Source organism: Drosophila sechellia, unplaced genomic scaffold (assembly GCF_004382195.2).
Source record: "Drosophila sechellia strain sech25 unplaced genomic scaffold, ASM438219v1 Y_10, whole genome shotgun sequence".
Lineage (NCBI taxonomy): Eukaryota > Metazoa > Arthropoda > Insecta > Diptera > Drosophilidae > Drosophila > Drosophila sechellia.
The window spans coordinates 16,453-35,139 of record NW_022611369.1 but is presented as its reverse complement, the minus strand read 5'-3'; the positions used below and the strand labels follow the sequence as shown (position 1 = coordinate 35,139).

The 18,687-nt window shown below is 40.7% G+C and overlaps 1 protein-coding gene across 1 annotated transcript; it reads right to left on the bottom strand.

Annotated features, from left to right (window-relative positions):
* Positions 1 to 900: 900 nt before the first annotated feature.
* Positions 901 to 1,755, bottom strand: LOC116803401 (dynein heavy chain 2, axonemal-like). Its single transcript, XM_032727134.1, has 3 exons — positions 1,668 to 1,755; positions 1,502 to 1,605; positions 901 to 1,448 (listed from the first exon to the last, which is right to left on the bottom strand). Coding segments are annotated over exons 1-3 (654 nt in total). The 5' UTR covers positions 1,670 to 1,755.
* Between the last annotated feature and the right edge of the window lie 16,932 nt (positions 1,756 to 18,687).

Genomic DNA, 18,687 nt, shown 5'->3' with positions numbered 1-18,687 from the left:
AGCTACATAAATATCCTCTAAGTCCGAACTCATTACAACAAGTCCCTGTATCCCACGTCTTAAGTCACGTAATTGAGTGGACATGTCGACAAGAAGTTTATTATAGCGCTCAATTTCTTGAAGTAAGACAACTTCTAAGGGAGTTCGATTGATTCCAATAATTTTTGCCGTCTGTTCATAGTTTATCTCATCCGGTGTATTTATTAAAAGTTCTTTAGCTAGATCAAATACTTTTGTCTCACCGTTTTCATTACTACTTGTGCTATTAGTCTGAGCTTGCATAGAAAGGAGAGCCTCAAAAAGCATTCTAGTTTCTCCTATTAAAGACGCTATATCGGCATTTGAATGTTGTCCAAAAGCATCAGGCTTATCAAAATTGGGAAACATTTGTATGTGGTCTAAATATGATTGCACATCGCCGTCATCGGGAATAAAATAATTTGGAAGGGTTGATAATCTTCAAATGGTATACATTTAAAATCAATTCTGATTAGATTAACGGATAATTTTCTTACCTAAACTTTCTAGTCTGCAATGTTTGGTCACAGAAAAATTGGTTTATATAAGTTATTAAGAGTCGTCGATCCCAATCGTCGGTAATATGTCCTCCGTAATTTACACCTGCTATGAGATACTTTAAAGCTCCCCAGGGAGTGTCTTCATATTCATTAAGATACAATAATAGTAGTATTTCGGAAACTTCAAAATCAGAATCGTTAAAGCTGTAAATAACATTCCAGCCAAGTTCTAAAAATTTTTTTCGTTCGAGTAGGACTGTATGAAAAAACACAAAGCGAATAATAACTTCTTATACTTGCTGGGTTCACTACATTTCCATATAGCCTCATTATGTTGTTATATAGACGTTTCATATTGATTTGATTCACGAGAGTTCAGTTGTCATCTTAATACTGGTTTGCAAAATAGATATTGGAAAGTCCGGATGAGGCTTGAGCTTAGCCACAGTCGAAATTTTTTATGTAGTTTCATGGACTGCATAGTAGCTATCATCTTGTCAAGAGTAGGCATCCAACTAAGAGACAAATGACAATTCGCTAAAAATACCCAATTACCATCCTTAATGCCATCCATTATAAGCTTTGTTGCAATAGGTGCTTGCCCTTGACCCAAGCTAAGTGAGTACATTCGCTGTGCCATTTTAACTGATTCTGATAGTGATATGAGTGATTGGGCTGGATCCACACCTGGTGATAAAACGAATATAAGGGGAGTCTGTGAAATCGATTCATCGAAAGTTGCCTTGAGATCAAGAACTGGCGGATCAACATATCGCGGCCCAAGTTTGGTGATGATAAATTGTGTCAAACAAAATGAAATTCTATCCGGTCGTAGTGAACGTAAAACACAAATTTTTTGAAAATCTGTAAGTTTATCATTCCATTCACCAACGAGATCTTCTTGTTCTGGAAAGGTCGTGGCATACCAACCTAAATAATTATATATGTTTTAATGTAAAACATATTTAATGTGACTATACTACCATTCCAAGCCTTGTAATGTTGCTCAAAAGAATCTATTATCCCATGAAATCCAGAAACTTTATCTAATTCTGTTATATTATCCCAGTTTTGCTCACTTATCACCCTGAAATGGTATATGACACAAACACCACAATATATTTTTTACACCTCTTTATTTTTACTTACATGGTGCCGGGTTGGGCGCTTGTCCCAGCTTATCTAATACTATACCTCCTTTCAGAATAAAATCATACTCTTCTTCCAAAAGCTTTCCAGCATTTGAAAGAATCTTTGCTGTCATATGAATTGAAAATAGTAGCTTATGTCGCTCGAAAAGCCCACGACAGGTATTTCGGTAGACCAAATAGGTATGGTATTCATTAATGTTTTGAATTCGTTCGTGGATTAGTTGATTACGAGGACTTCGTTCAATAGACTGTGTGAATAATAATATATAAGCTGCCAGAGAAAAAACATACATTGGATCAATTTTAGACATATCCATTAAAACAAAGAATAATATGGATGCGCGTTCCGATGCTGGTTTGTATTCTTGTCGGGCGGCATCGATTTCCACTTCAGTTACCTCGGCAATGCTAAGAGACTCCTTAACTAGCACTGATGTCTGCCGGGATTTTTGTAATGTTGAGAATAACTCGTCGTCATCTAATAAGGAACCTCGACTTTCATTAAGTAGCCGTAAAATCTCATTATCAAGATCAATTAGTGTCCGTTTGTTTCGAGCTATTGTCATTACCAGTTCGTCTTTTTGTTCTTCTAAGGCGGGTTTTTCTTTTCGAACAATAATTCCTAGTAGTTGGGCTTCAAGCCCATCTTGCTTCAGTGCAAAATTTACAATTGTTGTTTTTGATGAGATTTCCGGTGGGTAATGTGGATTCGATATTTTTGTCGTTATGTAAAATCTGAACGAATTATTATATGAAATATATTTGTCATTAAATTTTAATAACCTTTCTCCACTTTGAATGGTAAAGCTCTGCCGCAGAATTGGATTAATAGCTTGATCTAAGTATTCCCCCACGTTTTGCAGCAATACAGGCAAACCTTCTTTTAGAGCTCGTTCTAGCTGACGTAAGTAATCCGCCATACCGAAATCTAGTATCATTAATTGATTACGCTCCTCCATATTTTTTATCCAGTTATTAGCTTGCATTTGAGGGTCAATAATAAGAGGCCAACGACTACCTTGAGTAACTATTACTCCGTTTTCAGTACTTAAATCATCAGCAGGTAGACCTTGAATATTCCATTCTCGAATCGAAACAGCATCGACTAGAAAATTCGTTACCTTAAGCTCCAAAGTTGCTGGTATTAAAAGATCTTTAATTAATAAAGACCATTTTACAACTAATTCTTCTCGGTATTTGGTGTCAAAAGCCCCTAAGTATGACATAAACGCAACAGAAAGCAAGCAGTCACCGGGAAGTTTTTCAAAGGATAAGTCCAACTGATTTACCGTTTCAATCCACCTTTCTCTCTCTCCAGAAAGCGATTCTACCAATATAATGGCACGCTCCAGTTGTTTTCTTAGTCGTTCTTCCTTGGCACGCAATTCATTAAGGAGGTTAGTTTTTTCTTCAAGCTGCCGGTAAAGTTCTTCAATGACAGCTTGTAGCTCTTCAAGTTTTTTTTTTGCCGCAGCTAAAGCAGCTTGCTTTTCCTCAAGTGACTTCATTGCACTATCTAATTTTTCCTGCTTTGGAGCGACTATTCGGTAAACTTTTCCGTAATTTTCTATGGCCATTATCCATTGCATCAATGATTTGCACGCAAGCGACACAACAGCCACTTTATCGGGTTCTAACTCAGGATTTTTTGTATAGATTGCAATACGTTTAAGAGTTTTATCGGAAATATGATCTCTATCAAAGTTTTTTAGGTCGTTCAAAAATGTTGATTCACTTAAAACTTTTTTAGCATTTTCCCATGTTGGTTCTTTTCCAAGTAAGATCAATACAGCTTCCATAACCTTTTCGATTTTCATTGGCGGGCGTCCATACGACTTAACTTCTGAAATGTCTTTTTTATTTAATGCATCTAATGCTTTTACAGCAGCATCTATCATAGGCATTACAACCTCCAAGTCCGCACGAGCTGTAGCTGCTAATTCGAGGCAAATTATTTCTTCCCTTCTAATAAGCACGGCTTCGGCATCCACTTTTTCCTTTTGTTCCGTTGCCTCACTCTTTTGAATTTCAATCATGGATATAAAATCTTCACATTCTCTAGCAAGTATTTTAACTTGTTCAGAGCTAGCTTTAAGCTCGTCAGACATTAAGGATACTTTTTCCTGAGTTTCAGAAATTTTTGAAAGCCCATTGCGTAATCTATTTGAAGCAGTTGATACTTCTAATCTTTTTTTTTCTAAGAGTTTTTTAAAGCCACTTACAAGCTGCAAATAATTTGGTGAGGTTACATAGTTATATCGCTTAACTTCTACATACATATTTTCTGACATTTTTGAAACACTTGAGTGAATTACTGAAAATACATAGGCAATATCACGTTGAAGGTGGGTTTCTGTGCTAATAACCAAACTTTCTCGATGTTTTTCGTCCTCTTTTCCAGAAACTACTACGTTTAACGGAAATCCGATTAGGAAATGCGAAGCTACTTCCAAAAGGGCTTCTTGTGGCCAAAATCTAAACCAGTTTGGTGTTGTTGAACTTAACAAAGCCGGATATTGCCTTATATAACTTCTAAAATTTTCTCCGATTGGGCTAAAACAAAGTGCTACATGAAGAAAATCGCGCACATTTAAAATAAAATAGGAATATAGTGCTTCAGTTGTTAGAAGAACCCCATTTTTTTTGCCGGGCGTTCAAGCTCAGGCTTTAGCTCGTCGAATTCATCTGATTTAAATAAGTTTATTTCCCCAGTACTTAGCATATTGTTTGTTATTTCCAGGAACGAGACTTCGGCTATTTGGTCGCTGCTAAATATAAAAATCGTTAGTCTCTGTTTAATTCCAGTAACTTTGTATAAGTTTTTAAGGTCTTCTCGAAAGTCTCCTGTTTTGTATTTTTTGGTAACTTCGATTTGGAAAACTCCCATTTCCAAAATAAATGCAGCTAACTTGGTTAATACTTGTCGGCCTGATCCACCTATCCCCATATTTAAAATGTGGCCACGCGGTTGTGAAATAACTCTCAGGATTCGAACAATATGTTCGATAGCTTCTTTAAAAAACACTAGGTTCATTCTAGTCATTCCTGGAAAGTTGTTATATTCCTCAAGGTGATTTTTCATATATGTTCTTAAGAAATCTACCTGTAGATCTTCGTAAAACCCTTGAGGGTGCGCAAAGTCACCGAAAAATGGTGGAACCTTTGAAGGACAAAGGCTGTGAAACGTAACTTCAAAATGTTTACCAAGTATATCATTAATAGTATTTACAAACCAAAGCTGATCTGAGTCGTCAACCAATCGGTCGCTAAACACTCTAAAACACTCATGAATCCAGAGCCGTAAAAAAAAATTTTTTTTGTTTTGAAGTTCTTTTTCACTTCTTAATAGTCCTTGAAATACTTTGGATATATCTCTCAGATTAAATAAGTAATGAGATTTATTTGGAGTAGGTAACATTTTACTAATCATTGATACATATAAGTTGATGGTACAAAGGGTTAAAGGTAGCCACATCTCACGAACTTCATTTGGATATGACTCTAGTTTTTGACAGAGCATCGTTCCAAATATACGAATAATTGTATCTTGTGAAGGAAAAGTCAAATTTAACAAAACAAACCGACTTTGAGTTCGGCTGGAAATTGTTTGTCTGCCCCCTCCAGGCGGTCCCATTGCAGCCATTAATAACGTGTTTTGCACATATATTTTTTGTTGAGTTTTTCGATTAAACCAATACTTGTAATCAATCCATTGCCGAATTAGCTCCAAGGGTGGCTGTGATCCATAGATGTCTTTTGCAGGCATATTAAAGTCGTCCATAAAACATATCATCCGTTTGCCACCGATAGGTACAAATTGCGTTTTTGTTCGTTTCTCAGTTCGATTTTCGATTGATTCTTGTAACCCGGCTGCTGTAGTCTGTGCTGACATGTTTACTGCTAAAATGCAAAATTTATTTTTATCACAAGCCTCCATTACACTTATAGCTGTTGATGTTTTTCCGGTTCCAACATTTCCAACAAGCATCACAGGATATTCTTCAGCAAGAAGTTTTGAAACTACATATTCATAGCGAACAGTGTCACCAGTAGGAACAATAATCTTGTAAAAAGGAGATCTAAAACATTTGTTGTAGAAATACACCATTTTAATAAATTCTTAATTCTTAAATTCTTAACTTACTCGAAATCGCATTTCCAACTGCTCAACAACTTGCTATCCCATGGTAAAAAGGTTCGTTCATTGGGATCAACAAAATAATCAAACACAGTATCTTTTATTGGAAAGCAGCTTTCTAGTTCCCGTATAAAGCTATCTAGTCTTTGTCGGCTTTCTTCATCCACACTTGAACAAATTGACCATACTAAACAAAACATAAACCACAATCTAGTCATTTCCTCAAGTAGCTCTGAATTAATGGGATTTATCCCATTTACCTTTGTGCCAAATATTTCGAGCAATTTACAAAGCGACACAACTCCATTTAACTCATTTGTCCTTACAGGCTCTTTGCATCTCATTCGTTTGAAATCAAGTATTTTTGGCACCATATATTCAAAATGTATTCGTAAAAAATCAGCGAACTCCTTAATTCTTAGGCGCTGTAACCATGAGTTTACAAAAGGTTTCCATCCCCAATCATTGTAATCGTTATAAACCATACCACATCGCGAAACAGTTGCTGGTGAAGCAACAGCGAGATCACCTACTTCAAACAATAGCGATACTTGAACTGGCATGGTTATACGTTCGCTATTTACAAGCGTAAGAAGTTTGTTATCATCCATTACTGAGTTCATGTTTTCAATCCATACTGCATCCACAGGTCCATCAAACAACAACCATTTCTGAGTAGGTTCTTCATCTCCACAGATTATTCGCATAATAGAACTTAATACTCCGTCAAGCCATTCACCAGTTGACAAGTTATATTCCCCATAAAGCTCTGCTAGATTCAATGCTTTTGGATTTACTGGGTAAACGGTGACTGCTTCCCACCCGGAAAATCGTTGACTATTCATTCGACAAAAGCAGTTTTGTAATGTTCTCCATGTAACTGATTTGGCTGTTCCCGTATCCCCTATGATCATAACTGAGTGCCTAGAGTTTTTTGTTTCAAAAAGTTCAATTACTTTTTTTACGGCTATATTTATTGGTTGGAGACCCGCCTCCCTAAATTCTTCATAGATTGCAATATTAAATTCACTGTAGTCTATAGTTGGTAAACTAACACCAGGGAATATGTCAGACATAATACCATTAAAAAGGGGTAAATCATTAGCTGTTAATCTCGCCACATTCATATCTTTCATTGCTAAATAAACAATTTCTTCTTCAGTAGTATTTGGCAATTGACGTCTTTTTCGACCCGCGTAGCGAAGCAATGCCACCATAGAGCGAAGACCAAAATCATAATGATATTGCTTTGAAAGTTGCTGCTTAGCTAGCTCATACAACGTATATACCTTTCGGGCCAAGTTTCTTGTATTTGTAAAACCATCCGAAAAAAGTAAATTTTCCGCAATAATAATATTATCAGGTACCATCATTGATATTGGTCTAAACATGGACTTTAAATTATCAGGAAGTTCAGTCCGTCCGGCATATCCAGGATTCATCGTAATGAATAGACCAACTGTGTGCTTTAACTTTATCATTTGACCCTCGAACATAAGCTCAAACGCCTTTGCAGAAAGTGCTGCCATTATAGACATTATTTGTTGTGCAACGACTGACAGCACTTCAATATTTATTCGATTAAACTCATCGAAACATCCCCAGCATCCACTTTGTGCTAATCCAGAAAAATTTTTACCGATACTTTTATAGTCTAAGCCTTCGGAACAGTTTGTAACAATAACCCATATTCCCAAAGCTTTTCCCAAATCTTTGACTGTTTCAGTTTTTCCAGTACCGGCGGGTCCCTTTGGGCTTCCTCCTCGATGTAAGTGCAACGCAGTAGTCAAAGTTATATAACACCTATCAGTCAATGGTGTAATAACTAATCGTCCTGAGTTACCTGTATATTCATAGCCATACCAGTGCTCTGTGTTTGTCTGCCTTACCACACATAGTTCCGATTCACGGTGCCAATAAAATCTCAGTTGTGAAAACCATTCAAAATGCCCTGTATCCTTACAGTTCGACTTATACATTCTTTCAATAACATCACGACCATGTATTTCAAGCGTTATGAGGGTATTTACTTTAAGGCGCATTGTTTTTGTTAGGTCTTTTCGACTCATTTCGGATAATTTAGAAAGAACTTTTATTTGCTTTTTCTTTAGCTTACGCAGGGGCTTTTTTTGATCAACCATACTGCAATGAATTAGGCTACGTGTACACTCAGTTGTCCATTGGATCTGAGCTGTAGTTAGCACCATTTGTCCGGGCCAAAGCGAAATCCATTTTTCTCTGTTCCCCACAAGTTTTTTAAGAGATCCGCGTGTAAGTTTAAGCATCTCTTTCATAACAATAAGCATGTACTCTTCGACTTGTTTTAGCCAACGCTCCGATGGACCATCTATATAAATAACCATCATGAACTCAACGTATTCTCCATCGTCTGAATGCATTCCAGAAGCTTGCCACCGACTTAAAGTTTTCCCAACGCGTTTGAGCTCAAGCTTGTATAAATTATCAAATAACTTTTTAAGATGGGTTTGAACTAAGTCCGGCCGTTTAGAATTTCCTAAAATTTCTAAAAGGTCATCATTAGAAATAAAATAAAATCTTGGAAAAAGTTGTCGCTTAGCCTCAAGATAAATTTCTAAGGCACGTTGAATAAGTTCCAGTCTTTCGTCCATTCGACTAAAACGGTTCAATAAAAACGGCGGAGGGCGTAAGTGAGTAGCTTTGACGGCTGTCTTTGCCTGAAACATTTTGCTTGATATTGTTCGAAACTCTTCAGTTATTGTTGCAAAACGTTTTGCCTCTTCTGGAAGTTGTTTCCTTATGTCGTCTCCTTGAAATATATTTTCTAGGTAGAGCCATTGGCGCTGAACGGTTAAACCCTTTTCCAGAGTCTCACTTATGTAGGACAATGTTTTTTCCCAATAATCAACAATGGTTATAAATGGCTCAACAAAACGAGTTGCCTTCATAGCCGATATTTGTACCATATGCTCTTCAAGGAGTTGAAAACAGTCCTCAACGTTTTTTATTCTATAGATGCCATCATGATAAAATGCCATTTCAAAACTTTGTTTTTTCCAAATTGTAGCTATATTTTTAATAGAATTTTCGATTTGCAGCTCCATAGTTGCGGAATTGGATATGTCTTGAATATCTTCCGAAAAGGCCTGAAAGTCTAAATTAATTATAAGCTCCAAAGTGAAATTCTTCGAGTTTTCATCAAAATTTCTGAAAATTTAAATGTAAAATTAATTAATTAATAATAATATTAAATTCGAATAATTATTATATTAATAGAAACGTTACTAAGTATATATAAAACATTTGCGAAAGAACTTCACAGTTTATGTGCGGTATAGATATTAATTGTGTCTCCAATTTGGGCAATAAAAAAAAAAATAAATAATATATTTATGCTCTGGTGACAGATGACGGATCACAGACCCGACAATCTGCCCATTGGAAACATGGCATACTATATAACAGAATACTAAAGGGCTAGCAGATGCTGATCATTCTATCAGATACCCGCTACTCAGCTAGTGTGAATGCAAACGCGAAATTTCATAATTTTTCTGGGAAATTTATAGATATTGGGGAATAAAATAAGAAGAGAAAAATGTTCCAAAGAGTGGGCGTCATATTTTTTTCCAAATACATATAAAATTACAAGACTAATAAAATAATGAACAAAATTCGAAAAATGGTTTAATAGTGTGGACGTGCCAGTTTTGTGCGGTTTGTTGGCGTTAAAGTGGGAGTGGCAACATGGGTTAACAAACTTGCGATGCGTCTTTGTCTCTAGAATCTGTACGCTGTATGCTGCTTATGAGTCGCAAAACAGATATCAGCAGTTACAAAAGCAGGCTGGAAGAATTTTATTCAATTTGGATTCCTCAGCGGGGAGTCCCAGCTTCGAAGGGAATTGATGATGCAGTAGAAAGACTCTCCAGAATGATCTACTTGGCAGCGAGCACTCCCTAGAGATTTAGCTACCATGGCATGGTTAGTTACCATGCATCAAAGTCTAAGATTTGGTCATTTTCCATCCCAATGGAAATATGCAGAGTTCATTATCCCAAAGGACCGATGCTGGGCCCGATCCTGGTCTTTCTACAGGCTAATCACCCATCTAACCATTTTGCCTAAAATTGAAGAGAGGGTATTCTTAAAGAGACTAATGACGATATTAGAATAGGAAAACATTTTTCCGGACCACCAGTTTGTTCAGCAGTGTCAAAATCTGTGAGCAGTATTTTGGATGCTTTAAAAGTTTTCCTAGAGGTTAGACAAGACTTCGACAGAGTGTGGCATCAAGGATTACTTTATAAGCTGAAGTCATATCTTCCTACACCTTACTAAATGGTCTTAAAAAGATATCTTGATAATAGACGTTTCTATGTAAGATACAAACAAGCAGAGTCTCCTATACAAGAAGCGCTGATATGCCGCTGACTAAGAAAAATAACCAAACAACGTGCACATATGCTGATGATACGCTTTCTATAGCAACGCCAGAACTGCAGCAGACTATGAATAATTTTGTAATAAATGCAGACAAATTAACACACAATTTACACTTTAAGAACAGGCATCTCATCACCGGTTTTGATAAATGTCACAGTGGTACCACAAAAGCCAACAGCCAAATATTTGGGGCTCACCATTGACACTAAAATAATATGTAAAACACATCACGGGAAAGGTCAAGCTTATATATCAAAAAAATATGCAAATGTACTGGTCGCTTCACAGGAAAAGTAGACTTTCCATCAAAAACAAGCTCCTCACATACAAACAAACAAACATAAAAAGGTTTGAAGGACCCGAACCCTTAGATAACAACTGTGATAAAACAGCAATAAACTTCTAACAGACTCGCTAATTGGCCAAATTATTATGCATAAGTTAAACAAAGAATTGCATGAAGATAACAATCGAAAAACAAGTCGCATATCAATACTAAGCAACTTTTTTTTTGTCCAAAGGCGGGAGAAAAGGATGACACAAGGAGCGGCAAATGGGTTGCCAGTCTGAGGCTAAAAAGACTAAACTGGTAACACATCATGTGTCTCCAAATCCGAACTTGTCGGAGCCGAAAGGGGGAACCCACCGAGCCCAAATCGATCCCATGGAATAGGCAACGACGGCCTGAAGGTTAACACGTTGAACCAAGTCCCGCTCATGCGAGGTAGGCCCCATTGTGGGAGTTTCATGGTGGCTGTGGTTGCTTAAGCTAGAAAGATCCTCTCACCAAAGGGGGTTGTATTACCCGACAAGTGTGCAACCGAATTGGCCTTTTACTCTCTTATTCCGGACCACTAGTTTGGCTTTAGAAGGTGTGCTGTTAGCTTTTGAAAGCAAAATACAAGCACGCCTATATAGTTATTTGGTCAAGGTCGCTGGTGTGTACAGTGCGTTCGGTTCTGTTCTGTTCCTTCCGTTGGTGGTTCTTACAGATCGCTGGGGATACGAAATACAGATTCTGGTACGGCCCATCAAATCTCGATGCCAGCTCGGCCGCAAATCCATCGGTCGCCTTCGACAAATAGTTCTCTTTGTCCCATACAACGGTACCAAATCTTGGTTTCCATTGAAAGAGAAAGAAATGAATATTTGTGGAAAAACATCTGCGTTCTTCCTTTTAGACGCGCTGACATCATTTGATGGTATTTGATTTGACCTCTTAGCTCAATTGGAAGCCAAACTCGACGTTGAGAAAGGTACAGTAAATTATGGTTCTGTTTCTGAAAAGCTCCAGCATCATAATTGCGACAATGTAAATTTTACTAACGTAAATGATATTGCCGTACCGGAGCCTGTAAAAGTTCAATTTTATTTTCAGCCTCTAACGAGGCACTGCCATTTAACACTTCTGTTGCCACAATTCGCACAACCGATGATAAGCCGGGATATTCCAAATTATACCCGCACCTCATGTGTGTATCAAATACTTTACAACGTTAGATTTGAAGTACGGCTGCCACCAGATATACTTGGCTGAGCATGACCGCGAGAAGATCTCTTTTTCGGTAAACGGCGGAAAGTATGAATTTTGTCGATTGCCTTTCGGGTTGAAGAATGCGGGAAGCATCTTTCAAAGAGCGATCGTCGTCGTCTTACGGGAACAGTATGGCAAATCGTGCTATGTCTGCGTAGATGAAGTCTTTATTTTTTCTGAAAATTAAAACGACCAGTTAAGGACATAGATTGGGTTTTAAAAAGCCTGTGTGTACCAACATGAGAAGACGAACTTTTTAAGCAAAGCGTTGAGTATCTGGAATTTATTGTCACCAATAGAGGTTCAAAAACCGACCGAGAAAAAGTAAAGACCATAGAGGAATACCTGGTTTTTATTTTGTGTTTGTCAAACCAGCAGTGGTTTTTAATAATCTTCTTTAATTATCATATATTTAAACATAATTATTAAAGATCCGTTCGCTTCGCGAGTGATTCTTTTGTGATTTGTGCAGTAGTTTAAACAAATATACAAAGTATTTTGCATTTTTCGATATTGTGTTTTGTTTATTTGTGTTTTTGTACGTGGTTCGCAGTGGTGTTTGGTGTTGTTTTTTGCAAGCACATAAACTGCACTTTTCGCTCTCACTCTCTATCTCTTTCGCTCTGCCACACAAAATCTAAATTTCTGCAGACTGCCTCGTGCTGTTCTTTTAACAGCTCGCTTGAAAGTTTTGGTCTTGTGTTTTCGTGCACAGTGGTCTGATTTCAGTTAAACATGGAAACCGTAAATGTTGTCTGCTTTTATACAAATTGTTGCCAGGTTATAAAACCTGAGCAGCCAGAAATGACTTGTTGGCTATGTGATAGAATGGTGCATACTAAGTGCGCTGGTTCTAATGGCCGTACAACTTTTCCAAAATGTTGTCACTCCTCATTTGCAGCACCTTTGTAGATCAATCATATCACCGTGTCAACACGGTTTTATGAAACGCAGATTTACAACCACTAACCTCTTGGAGCTAACTTCTTTCGTAATACAGGGTTTCAAAAATAATCTTCAAACAGATGTCTTCTACACTGATTTTAGTAAAGTTTTTGACTGACTCTGTTATTCATTACCTTCTAATAAGAAAACTTGATCTTATAGGTTTCCCTGTTGATCGTCTAAATTGGATTTAAAGGTATCTGAATGGCAAGACACAAAAAGTCCTCTTTAAAAATTCTTTATCATCTATTCTCCGAGTCACATCCGGTGTCCCACAAGGGAGCCATCTTGGTCCGCTTCTTTTTACCTTATTTATTAACGACCTCCTCTTAATAATAAAACATTCGCGTGTACTTATGTACGCAGACTTTGTTAAATTATGCCTCCAGTATAAAGACACTTCGTGCCATTTGGACTTAAATGGCTCCAAGTGTACAGTTATGACCTTTTGTCGTGCCACTCTACGTGGGTGCTCTTTGGACAGAATAACACGATTTAATGATCTTAGTGTTCTTCTGGACCCAAAACTAAAATTTTGACCATATTTCGTCTATTGGGTGTGTTTGGTTTTATAAAAAGGTGGTCTAAGGAATTTGATGACCCTTACTTGACTAAAACCTTATTTATTTCGTTAGTCCGTCCGATTCTCGAGTACGGATCACCTGTTTGGAGTCCACAATATGCAGTCCACTCGGACCGCATTGAATCGGTCCAAAAAAACTTCTTACTCTTTTTTTATTACCTCCTTATTCCAGTAGACTACTTTTAATTAATTTACCGTCCCTAGCTAACCGTAGAACTATGCTTGGAACAGTCTTTATTTGTCTGAAGTGGAGTGGGCGGAAAAATCCTGGGGTGGTGGTGGCTGCGGCTGCTGCTGATTTTTTTCCCTGAAATGAAACACTCGGGATCGACTTCACGAAAATTCCGTTCTTTATTCGCGCACTTGTAACTTAAGACTGCCTTAACATTAACAGTAGAAATACCGCGGGACCGCAGAGTGGTGAATACATTGCGGGAAGGGAGGAGAGCGAGAGAAGAGAAGGAGAGCGCGAGCAGCGGTGCTTGCGAGCCGTGGAGAAGCTGCGAGTACAAGCATTGGCCGCTTACACTGCCGCTCGACTGTTTGCGCCCTTCTGGCGTGAACATTCTCCCCCCCTTGCGTAGGCAAAGGTATCCCTGGCCGGCTAGACATCAGGATCGGCCTCTTCATTCCGTGCACGCTCCAGAAACGGTCCATCCGAACACCGTGTTCTGCGCGACGGGCAAGCCATCATCAATTTTTAGGAACCCCGGTTGGATCAAGTTGGCATATACATCTGATCCCAACACGAGGGAGATGGAGGCCGGCCGGTGGAAGCGCTCGTCCGCGAGACGAACACCGTCAAACTTGGCCCTGGCGGCGTCGCTCAGAGCTTGGATGGGTGTCCGGATCCTTAGGCTGGGTTCGACCTTCAGGACGACGTTGAGTCGGAAGGTGCTTGTTCGGGACCGGAGTGTCACCGAGCAGACCTCGTTGCCTCCCAGCCGGGCGATGGGCAGCCGGAACGCAGCCGCCAACGATCGGTCGATGCTGCTCACCGGCATGCATGGGTCGATCATGGCCCCGGTCTCGAAGGTCTTCGAGCCCGTGTCCAGCACGACGATGGCTGTAGGCAGAATGGGAACAGCCTTCTGCGGCCCCGTTGCCACCGCCGGAGACGCGACGGAGACCTTCGGACGCCGTTGATTGTTGGCGACTGGGGCTGGTGGCGGAATGCGGGAAATCCGGACCGGACGAGGTGCAGCGGGATGGCGCTCTCTGCGCGTCGGAGCTGGTAGCGCTGCTGGGGACGGAGCGGGACGGACCTCGTGCATGTGGAGTAGAGTGTGGTGGTCTCCTCCACACTTCTTGCATCCCTCTTGGCTTCGGCAGTCTCCTCCTGAGTGCTGATGGGCGAGGCAGTTCGAGCAGTACTTATTAATAAGTACTGCCCGAAGGCGCCTTTCAGCGCTCAGTTTGTGGAACCTCTTGCACTTCCGAAGAGGATGGATTCCAGAGCAGACTCGGCAGCGGTAGGATTTGATACCTCGAGTACGTCTGCTCTCCAACGACTGTGTGGCACGAGGACGAGGAGCCATTATTGGAGGAAGTGAGTAAGTCTGCCAATAAAAGAAATGAAGAAGCTTAGTATGCGCCGACTACTATTTGGGCCCCGGAATGGGGGAAGTGCCCTAATCCCTAGGAACGGAGGACTCTTTGTCCTCCATCGGTAGCAGAATAACCTTGTGGACAGGGCGTTTTATGGTGCCGCGAGACGTACGGATCTCAACGACTCGCACGCGGTCGTCGGCTCCTGGAAAGGCAGAAACGATTCTGCCGAGCCGCCATTCGTTCGGTGGTAGATTGTCTTCCTTGACAACTACCATATCGTCGGCTTGGAGTTTCCTGGTCGGAAATTGCCATTTGCTTCGTTTATGGAGTTCTTTAAGATACTCCTCTTTCCACCGTGCACTAAACTGCTGATGTTGTGCCTTTTTTTTCTTGCGGCGTGCAGCGGATTGTAGGACTGGACCAGCATGAAGAATATCATTTAAGCTAGTCCCATTTGCCGACGGACTTGAAGCGTTGAATACAACGCGAAGCTTTGTAGTGGTGCTTTCGGGCTTAACTACCGCGTGATGAGGAAGATGATACGATGGAGAATTGTGAGTCGGCGGAACTTCTTTCATATGACCCAGATCCAGGTACTCCTGGATCACGCTGTCATATTGCTCTTTTAATGGAAAGTCTCTTTTTAAACGATTTTCGTTTCTAAGAAACTGAGCTAGCTCAATAGACCTTGAATATCCTAAATCGGATCCGGTATTCTCGGGATCCCGGAACGGGAGCGTTGTTTGGAGGAAGTTCCTTTCACAATAGGAGTCCGACTCTTTTACCATCTTTACTGGTAGATTCTCCACCTCCCAGAACTTGCTGAGAAGCGTGTCGAGCGAATCAGGGTCGCCTATTTCGTGCACCTGGGTCGTGAAGGATGCGACCCGTTTCGGCTTACCCTTGGAAATCGGCCCCGTTAGCACCCACCCGAAAATAGTTTCTTGGCCAGGAGCGAGCCGCAAATATTTTGTCGGGTGCCATCCATCATTATGGATGGTAGAATGTCAGCCCCGATCAGTACATCAATCTGAGAGCTCTCAAAAAAGGTAGGATCTGCCCAGCGGAGTGCGGGCAGGTCCTTCAAAGAATTCCGAGGGATCGGATAGGAGGGCAGTTTGCCTGAGAGCTCCGGAAGGACGTACGCTTCAGTGTCTAACTGTAGACCTGGCTTAGTAGGAGAGCGAATCCCGAAGTGACACAGCTTCGAGGATTTCGCGGAGACCGACTGATTTAAACCGGAGACTTGGGTCTGGGTGTTGCGGAATGGCAACTTCATGAGGTGGAACAGGCGTTCTGAAATGAACGTCGCCTCGGATCCCGAGTCGATTAAGGCTCGGGCTCGGTAGCTCGTCCCCAAATGGCACACGTCAATCATCGCTGTGCTCAGTAGGACGGCTGAAGTGCCGGACGCGAAAAAAGTTTGCACCGGTGAGGTGCTTGTCGATGCATTTCTGCTAGAGGGTCTCGGAAGTTGCTGTGTAGGGGGCGAGGCTGAGGAACTCGCATTTTCGGAATTTGGGGGGCTGCGATGCAGCAGCGTATGGTGCCTGCCCTTACATGTAAAGCAGCTGTGCGTGCTTGTGCAGTCACGTAGCTGATGACCTCTGGCAAAACAATTCAGACATAGTTGCTTCTTTTTGATATACCCGGAGCGCGAGTCAACAGACATTTGAAGAAAACGCGGGCACAATCTTACCGGATGGTTCTCCTTAGAACATAAGTCACACCCTTTCTGTTTGGTGCTGACCTTTGTCTCGAAGGATTGAAGCCTTTTTGGAACTGCCTGAGTCGGTTTCATATCTTCGATGGCTTCCAATGTCCGATACCTTTCGCTCAGGAAGGCATTCATTTCTTCCCAAGCTGGGATCTCGGATTTGGCAGTTAGCGACTGTTCCCATAAGGACAGGGTCTGCTTGGGCAGTTTGCTCGCGCAAAGGAAAACCAAGATACAATCCCAGTTCTCTGTGGATACCTGGGAATGCTCTAGTGCTATTAAACACCCCTGAATCGTGGATTGTAGCTCTTTTAGAGCATGACCAGATTCTTGTGAAATTGAGCTCAAGTTAAAAAGAAGCTTGAGCTGGCTGTTGACTAAAAGTCGCTTATTTTGGAACCGATCTCGAAGCGCCTCCCAAGCCGAAGCAAAACCATCATTCGTGAGAGGAGATTTCGCCACGATGGCTTTTGCTTCGCCACTTGTTTTGGTAAGGAGGTGGAATAGCTTCTCGACCGGAGTCAACCTGGGGGAGAGGTAAGCGGAAGCCGGACGAAATTAGCGGCTGAGAGGGTGCTTGCGCGACTTGAGGCGTTGCTCTGTCGATTGTTTCGCCAATTTGTGCTGCACATGACTCGTATACTGAGTAGCAGTAGTCATACTTGGCCTGGAGAATAGGCACTGTGTCGAGGGATCCTTCTTGGGCCATTAGGTCAGAGCATGTTTCGTACTCTCTTTCCACTTTGTCCCATAAGGCTCGCACCTGTTGCAGACGGACTTGTAACGTGTGTAGGGACGGAGAGGCTTGATCAGGAGTGTTGATCTTCGCTTCGAAAAGGCTTACGCGATCGCTGACGGCGATGAATTTATGCTGCGTTTACGCTGCGTTTGCGGGCGTTGGCTGCTCAGAGGATGCCATTTGTCTTGTGTTAGAGCGTGTGACGCGGAGGAAATCAGTCCCGACAGCGGAGGGACTCTCGGATTTTCTCGATAGAGAAGACTCACTAGACGCTCGCGTCACTGGTCGGGAAATGACCAACCTAGGAGTTGTCTTCGAACTGGTCGATGGCAAACCCTTTGCTTTCGGAGTGGGAGTCGCGGGTTTGACCCTAGGACTAACGGACTTGGGTGCTGGCTTACCGCGAGTGGATAGCGGAGATTGCGGGTTGAACTTTTGTTCTTTTCCAGATGCGGTGGTCTTTTTCTTGTCTCCCTCTAGGGGCATGCTCAGCTATGCCCTAAGAGAAGGAAGTCAAGAAGGCCTGCACGCCGCAAACAAAAAAAAGTGTGGAATTGAGAAAAAAAGAACCAGACACGGAGGGCACCAAAATCTGGATGGACAAAGGATCCCGTCGGAATTCGGGAGAAAGTTGCAATTGGGATCTGGAGATTGGAGCACGAAAGAAACAAAAATCGCAGTCTTTGTGAAATAAGGCCCAATAGATCTTCAATCAACTGGAAAAAAGCTTAAATGAAGCACAATATAGCTAAAATTCAGTGTGAAAAAAAAATAGCTAGGAGGATTCACAAAAGAAAACCAACAGCTAGAGTGAAGTCCACAAGAAGATATAGCTATACTGGTGGTCCAGAAAAACAATAGCTCAAATTTATATAAAAACCAAAAACTATGAATTGCAATTTCTGAAAAAATCGCTAAAAAATTGCTACCAGCTGGAGTCTGGAAAATAGCCAAGGATTTATAAAAAAAATCGCTATCGACTGGAAATCCCAAAAAATAGCTAATATATAGAAAATAGCTAGAAAATAGCTAGAAATTGGCTAGCTAATAGCTAGCTATAGCTAGAAAATTCAAGTTTAAATTTATAAAAATAGCTACCGGCTGGAGTCTGGAAAATAGCCAAGGATTTATAAAAAAATCGCTATCGACTGGAAATCCCAAAAAATAGATAATATATAGAAAATAGCTAGAAAATAGCTAGAAATTGGCTAGCTAATAGCTAGCTATAGCTAGAAAATTCAAGTTTAAATTTATAAAAATAGCTACCGGCTGGAGTCTGGAAAATAGCCAAGGATTTATAAAAAATCGCTATCGACTGGAAATCCCGAAAAAAAATAGCTAATATATGGAAAATAGCTAGAAAATTCAAGTTTAAATTTATAAAAA

Excerpts from the sequence above, each read along its gene's own strand:
- LOC116803401 (XM_032727134.1), bottom strand. Across the intron at positions 1,449-1,501 it reads ACATTACAAGGCTTGGAATG|GTTGGTATGCCACGACCTTT; the intron begins GTAGTATAGTCA and ends ATAATTATTTAG.